We start from the raw sequence: 15568 nt of genomic DNA, 5'->3' as shown, positions 1-15568 counted from the left end.
TCCCTCCAACCATCCTCAAGCTTGTTCCAGAGGTTCACCCCTTTATAGAAATACATTTCTTTTTTTGATGTTTTGAACATACATATTCCTTTAAGACAGTGGTTCCCAAACTGGGGAGCAGGACCCCTAAGGGGGCGAGGGTTAATATTAATGATGCATGGTTCCTTACTGGCCTCGGGGGCCCTGCTGAAAAGGTTTGGGCGCCACTGCTTTAAGATGATATTTGCGGTCTCGTTTTGCAAACATGTTTACAACTTTTTTATGGCTGCACAAAATGTTTACATTGTTTATTACATTTTGCACAGGTGGGATGAATCTCTAATTTCAGACTGATATAGTTTGACAGCTGTCTGTCAAATAGTAGTTCATAAATCTGAAGCTTTACTCTGTAACTTGAAGGACTGTCTAAGACCGGCCCATTTCCTGCGATTGATTTGAAAGAAAATCCATAATGGTTGTATGAACCGTCTCAAACTCCTGGGAGATGCTAAAAATACGATTCAGTTTCAAGCAGCGCTGTAAACACGCACAGTGTAAAGATGAATCCCTCTTGAAATGAAATTTAATGGCTTTTGTGTCAGGTTTTTATACACCACTGGGTTTGTGTCTGGTGCTGAGAGAAATAGCGAGAGAGAGTGATGAATAAAGAAACAAGCACATCACTGGCATTTTGAACAGCCTAGCGCATGCTTTTAAGTAGGAATAATATATGCACATGCGCTCACACACGCACACAGAAACACACACACAGACACACACGGTGCCTTTCTAGTGCCCAGGGATGCATAGGTTGCCAAGCAACAAGGTGGTGTTCTAGAAAAAAGTTCCAAGGCTGGAACCACAGAGTTGGCTGTGGGATCAACAAACTCACTATTGATCACAGTTAATGGTTTCACTGTACTCCACTCAACAGATTTTTTGTTTCTATTTCAGTCCTTTCATGTAGTGACCACAGAGTCCGGTTTCACTTATTGACTACAGATGATAAATCTTTATCCAGTGGGAGTCACATGAGTGTAGTATTCATAGACTGTACATAAGAAGTGGGTGTAGTCACTGTGGCGTCACCCATTGGTTCGTGGGCTGCCGTTTTGAGGCCTCAAGTTCGGCATTTTGGCCGTCGCCATCTTGGTTATTTGCAACCAGAAGTAACACGAGAGGGTGGAGCTAAGTACAACTAACTGAATTAAACATTTTTAGGCGACCAAAAAGGTTATAATTAACTTTCAATAACTGAAAACACACTGTGAAAGGGTTAAAGTTGTAAAACTAAAACACGGACAGGACATCACAAGGTAGCCACGCCCTAAAGCATACCCTGCTTTATGGTCTATTTGACTCTAAATGGGACCATAATTTACTAAATGAACATCATGCTGTATTGAAAGTAGACTTGAAACTCTAGCGATTGAGACCATAAACTCATGTTTACAATGTTTACTGAGGTATTCACGAGTCACTTTCTCATAGACTTCTATACAATCAGACTTCTTTTTGCAACCAGAGGAGTGGCCCCCTGCTGGCTATTAGAAAGAATGCAAGTTTAAGGCACTTCTGCATTGGCTTCACTTTTCAGACCCCAGAGTTGCTCCGTGGTTGTATCACGTTGGAGTTTCCTTTTTCACCAAAACAAATATATTCTCTACAGCTTTGTGTATGCACACATTGCAGCTACTTTTACTGTAGTATTATCCACTCAGTTGCCAGTTTATTAGGTACACCTAGCTTCATGAAGGTTATAATGTTTAATATTTGTTGAAGCTGTTTTAGAGAGGTGTTGATTCAAATCTATGATGGTGTTTGTGGTGCTGTTGAACTGCATTATACAGATAGGTGTTTCTGTTATTTAACCTGCTCTCATTGAAATAAACTGGATGGACAAAATAGTAGAAACATGACATGGAGGTAGGATTTATTGCAGGACTGTTGTATTTAGAGACATTTATTATCAGAAAGATAAACCCCTGCGATGAACCATCTCCTATTTCACTATAGACTGCATTAGTTTTAGCTACACGTACCTAAAACACTGCCAACTGATTGTAAATCCACTCAGCTGCTGACTACACTTGAGTATGCTACACACTTACTTCACTTAAGGGGTTTTGGATCAACAGTGTTTTACTGTTTATTTACTGTATATCATCAGCAGTTGGCTGCATGCGGGGGTCTATTAGGATGAAGATGAGAGTGGATAAGCATCCCCTTTGTTTGCAAAAAAATCATGCAGTGTGTCTGTTTTTATTCATAGATGAGAGTGGAGAACAAAAAAATGAAATAAGTCCGCCCACCATGCTTGATACAAAATGGAGCAAACACTTACTGCATTGGCTTGTAGTGTGTCAGATAACCATCTGGCCGGAGGTCACCTTATATCCACTCTGCTGTCTGGAGACACAGCAGCAGTCCAGCTACAGTACACTGATTGTGCTATTAGGAACAATATCAAGACTGCACAATGTTTGCCTGTTCATTCTGTATCTGCTTTAAACCCCTTATTGTCATTGTTTTATTGTGTGCACTACTTAACTGATTATTTGTTCATTTGCTTTCTTGCAGAAATAGATGAAGATCGTCTCCCGAACCAGTTGTACAAGGTAATCTAATTCATACATTTTATCGAAATAAGATTACAGAAATAGAATGATGTGAATTCTGTTTTTCTTTTTTAAAGCAGCTCCATCTGTATTAAATTATCTCCTCAATCTTAGTGCTCTCTGCCCAGCTGATATGAAACATTGATGTTTTACAGGCAGCTTTGCTGAACTCCCCTCGACAACGGCGAAAAGGACAAAAGGGAACACCTACAATGAAAGGTAGAGTTTATTATAGTTATATGTGTGCTGTTGGTGTTTTAAGTGTTAGATCACGCTGCTGGTGAAACAACAGTAGAAGTCGCAATTTTTCATTGCTTTCTATAATGGCATCTGACAACTGACATCTCCAATTTGTTCAGCTATTCTTTGAACTGAAACTCAGTCTAATGATCAGGTTAATTGAAATGAAAATATACTTACATTAAAAACTTCACCTGCTAGCAATGTGTATCGTGACAAAGGTACAAAGGCTAAAAGTAAGGCCCCGTCTTGTAATTGGTACCATCTAATAACTTACAAAGCCAAATTTACTCTCTTCCTATTGCTCACATGACAGAGGTCTGGAGAAGATGAAATACAAAAAGTAGGTTAGAAAACAGTGGTGATGTTGTAGGCAGTTGTCATTATTCATATTAGTCAGATTTGAAGGTGAAGTCGGGTACAGGTGTTCACAGCTGTAGGGACAAAAATGAGATGACATTCAGTACAATTTCTGAGCAAGTCAAACCAAACTAATATGATCGCCTACCTGTGTGAAATGTAGCCACAAGAGTTATGTCAAATCAAATGTATGGCCCAGCGGATGGGAAGAAGACCAAATGTTATAACAATAATCCCATTGTTCATAATCCAACTATGGGAATATCAAAAGTCCAATAATAATACATTTACCAATATGTATGTAATAAAGTTTATAGGATGGAACACATGCATGTCCATCAATATGTACATTTAAGTGTAAACAGTCTCTTTACAGTTAAAGCAGCAATAGGTAATATGATTAAAAAGAGTAATTTTTATAAAACGGTCACTATATCCTGACAGTAGTGTATGAGACAGATAATCTGAAAAAAGTCATGTGCCTCTGTGTCCTCCGGTGTCCTCCGGTGTCCTCCGGTGTCCTCCGGTGCTTCTAACGGCATCTGCAAGATTTCACAGACCGGAGAACAACCAATCAGAGCGGTCTCTGAGCAGCTGTTAATCACTCGCGAACTCCGATCAAACGGTCAAACTAGGCAGCAATGATCAAATATCAATCAATATTTTCTTACTCTAATGTCTATTTCTCTCCTCAAATGTTTTCAGAAACATCTTGTAGTGTACCTGTTTATGTAGTTGTAAAATGAGAAAGTTTGTGACCTGGCAGCCATGCTGAGATCTGTTGAGGAAATACCAAGCACCGCCCACCAGCCGGAGCAAACTTTCTAAACAAAATCTGTTTCAATACACATATTTCGGTGTCATTACTATTTTAAGACAAACTTAAAAAAATGCCAAACTGTCCTTTTAATTTGACAAAGCTATTAGAATGTCAGATGTCAGGTAACATAAACTTACTTGGTGAAATAGCTGAGCTAATGATGGAAGTTTGGACTAACTTGAGTGTATACTGTTCTTTCCTCCCATTGGCTCCCTTCATCTCACTCCACTTTCCTTTCTTGCTCGTCCTCCTTCTTCCAAAACGTCCCCAGTGAATTTCTACTTTTTACTTTCCACTATTTCTTCCAATTCAATCCATTCCCTTCTCATCTTCCCTCTCCTTCCCCTGTTCACTCTTCCCTCTTGACCAACTTTTTCTTCTCTCTTATCTCCACCTCCCTCCTCCCAGAGCTGCAGTTCATGGTAGAGCACCACCTGTACAAGCAGAGCCAGGGAGCCGGAGACGATTGCTCCTCAGAGAGCTGCCTGTCGGACCGGCCCAGCCCTGACTCCGTTCCCGCCGGGGAGGAGCTCCCACACGACGACGACGCCACTGCAGAGGCCTTCGAGAAACTGCGCTGCCAAATGGAGGGTATGTTTGGAGAGTGTGAAGAAGAAGATTTTATTTGCATGCTTACTGTATTGCAACTGCCTATTCAGCAACATAAACTACTGTACTGACTTAGGCACAAACAGGAGTACTTCAACACTTGTAAATGTGTGGAGTTGTATGAAGTTTTCATGTTTATGTTCATGTGTTTTTATGCCTCCACGCCGGCGACAACTGTGGACGGAGGCATTATGCTTTTGGGTTGTCTGTCCATTTTCGTGAACACGTTATCTCAGGAACACCTGGAGGGAATTTCTTCAAATTTGGAATAGACGTCCACTTGGAATCAAGGATAAACTGTTTAGATTTTGGTGGTCAAAGGTCACTGTGACCTCACGTTCGTCCCATTCTCGTGATATCTCAGGAAGGGCTGGAGCAAATTTCTCCAAATTCGGCATAATCATCCACTTGGATTCAAGGATAACCTGATTCAATTTTGGTTTTCAAAGGTCAAGGTCACTCTGACCTTGCAGAACACATTTTTGGCCATAACTCAAGAATTTTTATCTTATGACAATTTCACAGAAATGTCTAACAGCGTAAAATTATGTATTGATGACATTTTGGACAGACATGGATGTAAATTGCAACTTGACTGGTTGGCGGAGGCATACAACCGCAAGTCGGTGATTCTAGTTCCTCTAGACAATCTAAACTGATCATAGGTATGAAGTAGAGTGAGTATTTGTCAATTTGGACCTATAAAAGTATAAGTATAAAATAGAAAATAGAAACATTCAAGTAAAGTAGAAGTGAAAGTAAAAATTTTCCTCACTGTAAGCATAGTGCTTCTGCATTTCCGTCAGTGTCGGCTTGTAATATGAATAAAGAACATGAATGATTGTATGAAGAAGGCCAAAAGGGAGTCTGTCAAAATATGTCAAGTGCTGGAAAAGGTAGAAAAAGAATGAGAGGATGGACACAAGTGTGTATGAGGATGCTAGAGCGGAGGAAGGACAGATGAGACAGATAAGGAGGTCACTGCTGTGGCCTCTGATAAATGGATGGTGTGGTTCCATGAGGAGTACAGATGAAGGGACAAGAAGAGACAGAGAATATATGGAGGAATAATATTAAGGGAGGGAAGAAGCCAACTACAGCTTATTAATATTAAGGAAGGGTGTAGAATTGGGAGAAAATGTGAGCAGTAAAGTAAAGCAGAAAATGAGGCAGAAAGCAGGAAATATGTCTGGAAGGGATGAATGTAAAATGCATAATAGGGTTTTGGAGTGAGAAGGGAATTAAAAGAAGTGAAACAAAGGGATTGAGAAAAAGAGGAAATGGAAAGGAACACTTTTGCTCACAATTTAACATTTTTTCTCACGTACAAAAATGAAGTGTAAAAATTACAATGCCAGTGTTACGTGTGTTTGTGTGTTTTTACACTTTTTGTATGGATTAACCAAATGAGCTGTAACATTATTAGAAGTTTCAGAGGAGCTGGTAGGTGGATTTTGTTATCTTCGGACAGAGCCAGGCTAGCTTCCACTCTTTATGCTAAGCTGTAAGCTAACCGGCAGTAGCTTTATATTTAGCGTACAGACATGAGAGTGGTATCGACCTTCTCATCTGACCGTCTGCAATGCATAATTAAATTATTCCTTAAATGAAAACACCAGCATGGTTCAAAGTGCCATCTTGGCAGACACGGTCTCCTTTCTGTGCCAAATACTTTAACAGCTGATGAGAAAAAAACAGAATCAGCTTTTCAGCTCGGGCCAAGTACTTTACTTTAATAGCAGGTGAGTAGATGGTCACAGAGCGCAGCACATACTATACACACATCCAGTAATCACTCAGCACTAATGCACCACGAGGGCTGTGCTTTTCTGAAGTGCCAAAATTCAAATTTGGTTAATGTCATCCATTTTCACTGTAATTCACTGGGACACACGACAAAAACACATACTCCACTGTAATGAGATGACTGCTTTTTATGGATTGCTCACATGTTCTTGAGGAGCTGCTAATTAAGTTGTCAGTACAGATAAAAGGAGCAAAGTGGGAGCTGGGGGAAACAAATCGATGACAATTAACACCAGTTCAGTCAAGGGTGGCTTCACTTGAAGATCAGCCTTATGAATTCACTCAGCGTGACTAAAATACATGCAACTGTTATCCACTCTGCTGTATATGTATGGAAAGGGTATTTTTTCATCTCAACCTCTATTTGTCTCTGTGCCCCCTACAGAGTTCTCCAGGGAGAGTCTATTAGAAGCTGCCGGTGGACTCGAGTGCCCCCCCCTCTCCAAGGACGAAGAGGATTGTTCCAGCTTTGCCAACGTAGCAGATCCCTCATCGCAACAAAACAACGCACAACCAGGTAGAGTCAAAAGTGCCCCGTTTACACAGGAATCCTTTCCTTCGGGGGACTCTTCATCATGCGTTCACTAGGCAGGGTTTATTTAGATACCTTAACAGTTCAACAGGCTTGGCTTGGTGTCATGTAATCATGGCTCCTCAACAAACATCTGTGAAGTGGCTTTGATCCGCACTTCACTGAGCGCTGCTGTGGCAGAAATACCCTGGGAGGCAGCTCGTACGGAAGTGGAAAAATGGGTTTGAGGGGCTGATCTGAGACTGTGGGTGTTCTGTCATTACTGTAGATGTTATTTGTTTGTTTGGTTCTTAATTTCTGTGTTTCTGTCTCTCTACCTTGATCTATGTGGACCTATTAATCAAGAAAATGTATATATATATAACACGTAATAGTAGCTATAAACCTTCATTATGCATTATGATGTCTTACTGTGTGCTCAAACAGAACACAGTCAATGGAAAGACGAGACTGAACGCACAAATTGACCCAAAGTCACGTCCGAGCAAGTTAAAAATGTGAGACGTCTTCTATCTGGTGGATCGTGTCATCGCATCCTCTCTGTTAGTCTTTCATTTTTTTTTATTTCAGCTCATTAGCTGAATCAGGATCTTCAGTATCTGGATCAAGTAGCTTGAAAAAAATAGGGTTTGCCAAATTTGGTAGACTACAGCTGTTATTTCAATGTGTCAGATAAATATTTAATGAACATTTAAGTAAATATAAGTATCGGATCGGACTTCAAAAGACATGGGTCAGGATCAGGGCCAAAAAGTCAGCAACTTCAACTGATGTTTGAATGTTTCCAGCTGACTTATTTTTAGATTGTTTCTTTGTTGCTCATATTTCCAATGATGATGTTTTACTTGCTGGAGTCTAAAATGCCCAAATCAGATAAAAAGTAGGACTGAGCCACTAACTTTAGCCTAAACTCTGATATAAAGTAGTAGCATTCAGGACCAGATTTTTTCAAATTTAGATAATTAAAGGGACTGTTTGTAAGAATCACAAATGCTTGTTAAGAGCGACACCTGTGGCCGTTAAGTCAACGAAAGTCAGCATCGGGCTCGTGCTTGTGCTCGCTCTAAATAGACATGAACGAGCATTGCTCAAAACAGTGAGGTGACACACGTCAGCTAAAACCACAATATCACTCTATATTTCACCTGCTTGGCAGTAAAGTTAGCTGAACAGACGAAGGTCTCTCCATGAATCACTGCTGATCCTAGTGCTTTTCCTGCCTCAGCCTCCCGACCGCGGTCGGAGGGAACAGGGGAGACACCGGAGTTTTGGTCGGAGACGATAATGTTTCTCGCTGCGTAGCCCCGTCACTTCACAAGAAACAGGAAACCTCTGTTGGTCTGGAGGAGCTGCAGCAGTTATTTCTGCACAAACGTCCACTCTACATTTACTAGATATTCTCAGAACTAAACTAACTCTTCTGCAGTGTGTAGTGTGCGCGCATCCAAGTTAGGTAGAGCGAGCTGAGCGAGAGCGAGTTGAGCGAGAGCAAGTTGAGCGAGAACGAGCGCGGTGTGTGAGTGAAGGCAGGCAGAAGAGCAGAGGAGCAGAGTACAGCAGAGACTCCGGCCCTGGAGACCAAAGCTACGGTCTCCCACGTCCTCCGACCACGGCCAACACTGTTTTGCAAGACGGGCTTCGTTAGATATAACTTTGCGGTTTTGGTGCTTCCTTGTAGTTTGTGTTGGAGTCTTGTCTGAACAGCGTAGCCACACGCGAGCGCGCATGGGACACCAACCCGGATTGATTTATACGTGTAAGAAGTTACAAACAGTCCCTTTAATGATGAGCTCTTGGGCCTTGGTAGTTTTGACCAATTAAACTAGGGTGGAGGTGGAGCAGGTGCACGAAACTCTGCATAAATAGAGACAGGGCGAGCATCTTTTCAAACAAACGACAAGCCTGTCAAACAGTCGCCCAGCCTGTTTGCTGACGCACGGAGCAGGTTAGGACATCTTCATTTGGAAAAACTGAAACATTCTCATGTTCTCTTGATCGCATCACGTCCAGTTAGGAAGAGGTGTTAAGGCACGTTCACACATGTATGAAATTAACATTCGCCCCGTTCATTTCCATTCTATTCAAGCGGAGGGGCGAAAAAATCTTTGCTTCCAGTGACGCAACAGTTTTGCATCTTTGCATTCGAAGTGGAGTTCAACTTTGGTGAACTTTCAGTGCAAATATGTCCTCGGCAGCATTTGCTTATGTGTGACCATACCTTAAATTATCCACATGCCCAAATTAATTATTCTCTCCGATTTAGAGACCCGCATGGACATTTTCCGTCTACCACCTGTAGGCTATGTTGCTTTTTAAATGATGTATTGAATTGATGTATGAGTGTTTTCTTTAACAATTTACTTTAATGATTAGAGAGGCTGCTTTCAGTCCTAATTGTAAATGCTTCCATGTACGCAGTGATGTCACAGCAGCAAATACCGATGGACATTTAAGCAGCAAAACTAAAAACTGTAGTTATAAACTTGACAGAGGGAACAGAACTAAACTTTCAGCTTCTGAAATAATCACTAAAGTTACGCTGCTGTTCCTTGTGCGTTAACACGCACTGCGTTTCTCTAAGGGGACACACTTGCCTGATGAAAAATGAGGCTGTCTGCTGCGGAGCAGATAAACACTGTTTAATACATCCCTTAGCCCCATTGCACTTTTGCTCTTGTATTCCTGGTTTTGGACAATATTAAAAAAAAAATGACATTATATTACATTAAAATGCCTTGTGTCACTCTTATTAAGCCCTGTGCACACCGCATTGGCATGTTAAGAGATCTAATGCTTGACAGGCTGGCCATGCTTAGTTACGGTTGCTAAGCTATGATTGGACAAGTTTGGTTTAACGTCCGCTCAATTGTTCGTAATTGCTCTCACCATAATAGATGAAAAGTTATAAGATTATCTCCACCCTCATATCTCATGTGATATCAGAAAATACAAAAAGAAAAAAGTGAGAGTGAATTACAGAACTTCTGCCGTCTACTGTAAAGCATGATGACCTTTTGTTTCTGTATAGTTTAACACCAAGCAACAGAAAACAGAGGGTGCTTTTCTCTCCATTTGGAGAAAAACAACCATCCCTACGTTGAAATAATGAATAGTGTTCCCAAGAGTCCATTAAAATCCCACCGAGTCAGCCTCTTCTCTTTCTCTTATTGTCCCTCAGTATTTCATGTCTTTATTTTGCAGACACAAAAGCAGCAGCATCCAGCGCGAGTCAGCCGGCGGAGGAGAAGACAAAGAAAAGCAGCCTGGACAAAGAGAAATAGAGCGGTCTTCTGCACAACACAAAGCTGCTCCGTCTGCTCAGCCAGCCCGACACAATGACAGAAGATTGTGTCTGCAGATCCACTTTTTAGATACATCAGGGCATCTACGTTCCTCTACAGTCAGGCCTTAGTTTCCACCCGAGAACAACAGCAACAAAGGTTTCTACACTTATTTTGTGTCAAAAAAAATCTTGTGTAAATGATTTATTTATAATATATTTCTTTTCTATAGCTTCCCCTACACTGAACTAAAATTAGTTTACTGTAAGTATGAACCAGACTGTGAGTTACTATCTAGATAATGAGAAAAGAGAGCGTCGTTTCCTGTCACAGTCACACAATCATTATCATAAACTACCACCATTTAAACTACATGCATAATGTCCTCTTTAATGTTCAAAGGCAACACATATTCTATTAGTAATCCCTTTAGACAATTTTCATGATTAAATATGTGCCATGACTCCTGCAATTATTGTTCAATCTCAAAGCAATAAAAATGTATTAGTACCTCATAAATAACTTGGACTGAAACCGTAATTTTAAATTCAAATAATTTTTTGAGTTAGATGCTGAATCTTAAATGAGTGGGTAGCTCATTAAGTTTAAAATTATATTCACGTTTGTTTCGACTACTGGATTGAACATCTACAAATATATTCTTAAAGTACAACTGAAATGAAATACATGTTATTTTTCTGCTACAGCATGTAGAGCTGCAACGATTAGTCAATTAATCAACTGATGGAAAATTTATGGGCAACTATTTTGATAATCCTTTAATCGTTTTAAAGAACAAATGCCATAATTCTCTAGTTCCAGCTCCTCCAGTGTGATGATTTGCTGGTTTCCTCAGTCTTCCACTACTATAAATGAAATATTTTGGTTGGATTTTGGACTTATGGTCAAACAAAACAAGACATTTGAAGACGTCACCATGAACTCTGGGAAACTCTGAGGGACATTTTTCACTATTTTCTGACATTTTATAGACAAAGCGATTCATTGAGAGAATAATCAGAAGATTCATTAATGAAAATAATCTCTAGCCCTAAAAGCATTACATATCTGCTCAGTAAATTACTTGTCCTGAGTTCAACTTTGAGAAAAAAAAACAGAAACCAAAATGGAGAACTTAACATTTTAAACTAGTTGGTTTCATGATGCCGCCCCCTATCTTTGCATTCATTTGTTGGAATACTGTTCTGGTATCCATCTATGTAGATGGGGTCCTTGTTTCCATACAGCCAATGAAATCGCTTCATATCAAATCATATTTGCATAAAGCTGTAACCTCATCATTGTAACGGCCAGACCGCAGCCTGCAACACTCAGCCACAAACTTAAAGCTACAACCCACAATAGTTTTACTGCATAAGTATCCTTCTAATCTAACTTACAAACATGAACGCACCTCTTGTCCTGCACCTTAGCTTGTCGGATGAGCGACCAAACAAACATTCACAGAGGAAAAAGTGCACTGGCAGCGTCAGTTTTCAGGCTAGATGGCTCATTAGCTGCTCAGATGGGGCACTTTAAACAGCATGTAAACTCACCTGCAACTGTCTGGTTAGATGCTGGCGTGGTCCTTACTCTTCAATATCACTGGTAACAACACGTGTATGCTACAGAGGTCACCTGCTAGCTGCTGTCAGTCAATCACAGACAAGCCCCCAGCTACTAAGAGGAAAAGCAGTATTCCTGATATTTCCCCAAAGACCGTTTTCTTCCTTTTAATAATAAAAAAAACTATTAACACATTTTAAAATACAAGTTGACATTATTTTTGACTGCAAAAAGGTATAGCTAAATGTACTTCAGTTGGACTTCAAAATAGGAAGTAATTACTGCTGATCTGTCAATGAACAACAATGATATCCAGCCTATTCTCATTCCCAGGGCGTTAAATACCGACGCTTTGTCACGGCCATCGACGCGAGTTACCACCGCACAAGGCAACCTTGAGCGCCGATATGAAAAACACCAGGCATTCCATTAACTATAATCCATTTGCGGCAACATTAAACACTCAAAGAAAGTGCGCCGGGAGTGTGGAGACGTAGTTTAAAGAGCGAAAAGACACACACCAGGCGGGCGGGATCGGAGATGGATGGGTCCAACAAACAGAAGGCTTTCATCCAGGAGACCGCTGTTTACAGTTAGCTGTTCGTTCATGTCCCAAGTTCACAACGCTCAGTGTCATTTTCACTGTACAAACGTAGTAGTTTTAAGCCCAATCGTGTAGTTCGTTCCTAAACCTAACTAAAGTGGTTTTGTTGCCTAATCCTAAAGTGACGCCAAGGGCATGACAAAGCGGCAGTATGTGACGAGTTGGGATGAGAATGTGTCGTGATATCATATCTGGTTACAGTAATACACTAATAACCAGCAGACTTTTACCAGCTTAACGGTGTGGTTGTATGTTTGTAGAAGAAGAAGAAGCATGGGACATTACAGAAGGTTGTGTTTGCAGATGCATTTAGATATATTGTGATTTAACAAGTGAGCAAATTGCCTCATATTTGGCACTTGAATGCATTTGGGGAATCTAAATCCTGGTCTTAAAACACTTTCCTGCATGACACTGAATGTACAATGACTTTTCTGGACTTTTAAAATATGGGATACAAATTGTAATTGCCGGCATTCCCTTTTCTTTCTAGTTTTGTATGAAACAAGGACATTATGTAGTCATCACCGCACTCTCAAATGTTATTTCATCTATTTGTATCACTGAAGTGGCATTATTATGTGACAATCCTTCCTTGACCATTAATTAATACTTGACATGGATGAAACAGAACTGAAACAGTAAACTAAAGCCACCCTAGTATTGAGAACAACAATGACCACAATGAATAAGACAGACAGTAAAAACATTCCTGTGCAAGCTTTTGTTTTTTCTTCTGCAGTGTATTTATGGACCATGTAATGTTTGTTCTGTTTTTGGATGGTAATAGTGTACTTTACATGGATTTAATCTGGGGAGTTTTGTTCCAATTTTACTTGAATTGATTGATGATTACATCTGTAATCTAAATTTGTTTGATACAATAAAACGTTTAAATTGGTGATTGGCTGGTTTTTCTTTCACACTTATCCGGGCACAGTCTGTGAATTTTGCATCCAGTCAAGTTAAAAACATGTTTGACAGTAAGTCAAAGAGAGTCTAGTATGTCTTGAATGTCCAAAGCACGTAAACCAGGATCTGCTTTCCCATTAAAATGTCAGAGAAGAGATTAAAGTCACAGAAAATGTCAAGTTTAACTTACAGTGTCTGACATCACTGCACCACTGGTCATGTGCTTAGTCAAGTTTGACTATATCCTAAAAATAGGCACTCTCTGCAAATAAATAATTCAATGTACTCAGAGCCGAGAGCATAAAAACACATACATTTTTCATAGTCAGGCCTGGTTTTCACAGAAATATTTTGTAACTCTGTAGCGATTTAAGCTACTTGACATCTATACAGACACTTCAAGTTGCCTTTTAAGATGCCTGTGTGAGATTGATCACTTCGATTGCCAGGTTTTGCCGTGAAAGCATGTTGCAGGTGGATGTGCTGCTGGATCTCTTGAGAGCAAAAGACCAAAATTGCAGTTGTTAATGATTTTCTATATCAGGGTGAAAGACACTCCGATTACAACTTTTAAATTGGCTCGCTGGAAGAATGTACATGGCAATGTAGGATGTCATACAGTAAATATATGCTTGTTTTGCTTTTGTAGCGATACCTCACACACAATATGTGCAGTACAGTACATGTGTAAAGGTGTGCGAAGATTGCTGTTTTTTTTACTGTTTTGCATTTATATAGTGTGTGTGTGTATGTTGGGGTGCAAGTGGGTGTACACTGCATGTACTGCACATTTAACAGAAGTATCAGAGCCCAGTTGACCAGTTGACTTGAATGTAAACAGCTTTATGTGTCCGTACCGTCCTACTGTAAGATGAAGAAAGCTGAAGATGCTACTGCAAACTGTTTAAATGACAATTGTTAAAATAAGAAGCTGGGTTTGAAGCTGAACCCTCTGGGCAACCTTGGAGACGCTTTCTCTCACTTTGCTCTACAGCCCCTCCAGCTGGGAGAGGGTTGGGATACCAGGCACAAGACAAACATTGTTTATTGTGCATGTTAAAGTCAAGGGAGGGTCTAACAAAAGACACTTTAAGTTACATTATGAGAAGTACGGGATCAAGGTTTTGGATGGATTTGGAACTCGACCCATATTAAGGACTAAAAGTCATGATATCTGTTACATATATTTTGAAAAATCTTGAAAAGGTTCTCTTGCAAGTCCCCCAATTTTATGGAACTCCATCCATCCATTTATTATCTTTAACTGCTTATCCTATTCAGGGTTGCCAGACTATCACAGGGCTAACACATAGAGACAGACAACCATTCACACTCATATTCACACCTACGGGCAATTTAGAGTCATCAAATAACCAGCATGTCTTTGGACTGTGGGAGGAAACCGCAGAACCCAGAGAAAACCCACACTAACACCGAGAGCATAACAACACAGAAGGGCCCCAAGCTGGGTTTGAACCTGCAGCCTTTTTGGTGTGAGGTAGCAATGCTAACCACTATACCACCGTACTGCCCGCCCCGCCCCTTTTTAATGGAAATCAAAAATTACGTTTCTGGAGAGACACTTTAAATGTTTAATTGTAACCTCCGCCAAGGTCAAAGGCTTAGGAAGGAGGTTATGATTTCACCGCCGTTGGTTTGTTTGTTGGTTTGTTTGTCTGTTAGCAGGATTACTCCAAAACTTTGTGATGGATTTGAATGAAATTTTTTGGAGGCGTGGGTTGTGGCACAATGAACAATTCATTTGATTTTGGTGGCAATCCGGATCATGATCCGGATTCATGATTTTTTTTTACGCATTCCGATCAGCCAGAACATTAAGACCACTGGGTATAACACATGCGCAGTGTAACTGATGATGCGTTGATGACGCGTTGATGACGCGTTGATGACGCGTTAATGACGCGTGACCCCGCCTTCTTCCTTCTTCGAGCAGAGAAATATGTGTGTGGATATGTGTGTGGGAGCTGCTGGCCGTCCGCGGTGAGAAAGAAAAAAGCGATAGATGACGGGATCACAGACAACGTAGTGTAACGTTATACAGCCATAACAAGGCTGCTGAATGAGAGAGGCGTCTGCCGATACGTTACACGGAAACACACCGTGTTAATAATAAGCCGACCACCTCACGGTACCGCCAGCTGTGAGCTGTGATCTGTTTTTAAAGTCAGGCACTTTGGCAGAGGTTTTCGCTCTCCGAGTGCCATTCTAGTATTTATAGTA

At 40.5% G+C, this 15568-nt stretch overlaps 1 protein-coding gene across 2 annotated transcripts in view; it reads left to right on the top strand.

Annotated features, from left to right (window-relative positions):
* The window catches only part of LOC141772478 (protein phosphatase 1 regulatory subunit 1A-like), a 67549-nt gene that overhangs the window by 24782 nt on the left and 27199 nt on the right, over positions 1 to 15568 (top strand). Inside the window, exons 4-8 of one of the 2 annotated variants that reach the window (XM_074643485.1) lie at positions 2560 to 2597; positions 2753 to 2816; positions 4426 to 4608; positions 6818 to 6949; positions 10166 to 13317. In XM_074643485.1, the coding sequence (XP_074499586.1) occupies positions 2560 to 2597; positions 2753 to 2816; positions 4426 to 4608; positions 6818 to 6949; positions 10166 to 10245 (497 nt within the window). In that variant the 3' untranslated portion in view covers positions 10246 to 13317. Of the gene's footprint in view, positions 1 to 2559; positions 2598 to 2752; positions 2817 to 4425; positions 4609 to 6817; positions 6950 to 10165; positions 13318 to 15568 lie in introns of those variants that run through there. The other variant, XM_074643495.1, reaches the window with a different exon arrangement.

Source organism: Sebastes fasciatus, chromosome 1 (genome assembly GCF_043250625.1).
Source record: "Sebastes fasciatus isolate fSebFas1 chromosome 1, fSebFas1.pri, whole genome shotgun sequence".
Taxonomy (NCBI): Eukaryota; Metazoa; Chordata; class Actinopteri; order Perciformes; family Sebastidae; genus Sebastes; species Sebastes fasciatus.
This window is presented reverse-complemented; position numbering and strand designations above follow the sequence as displayed.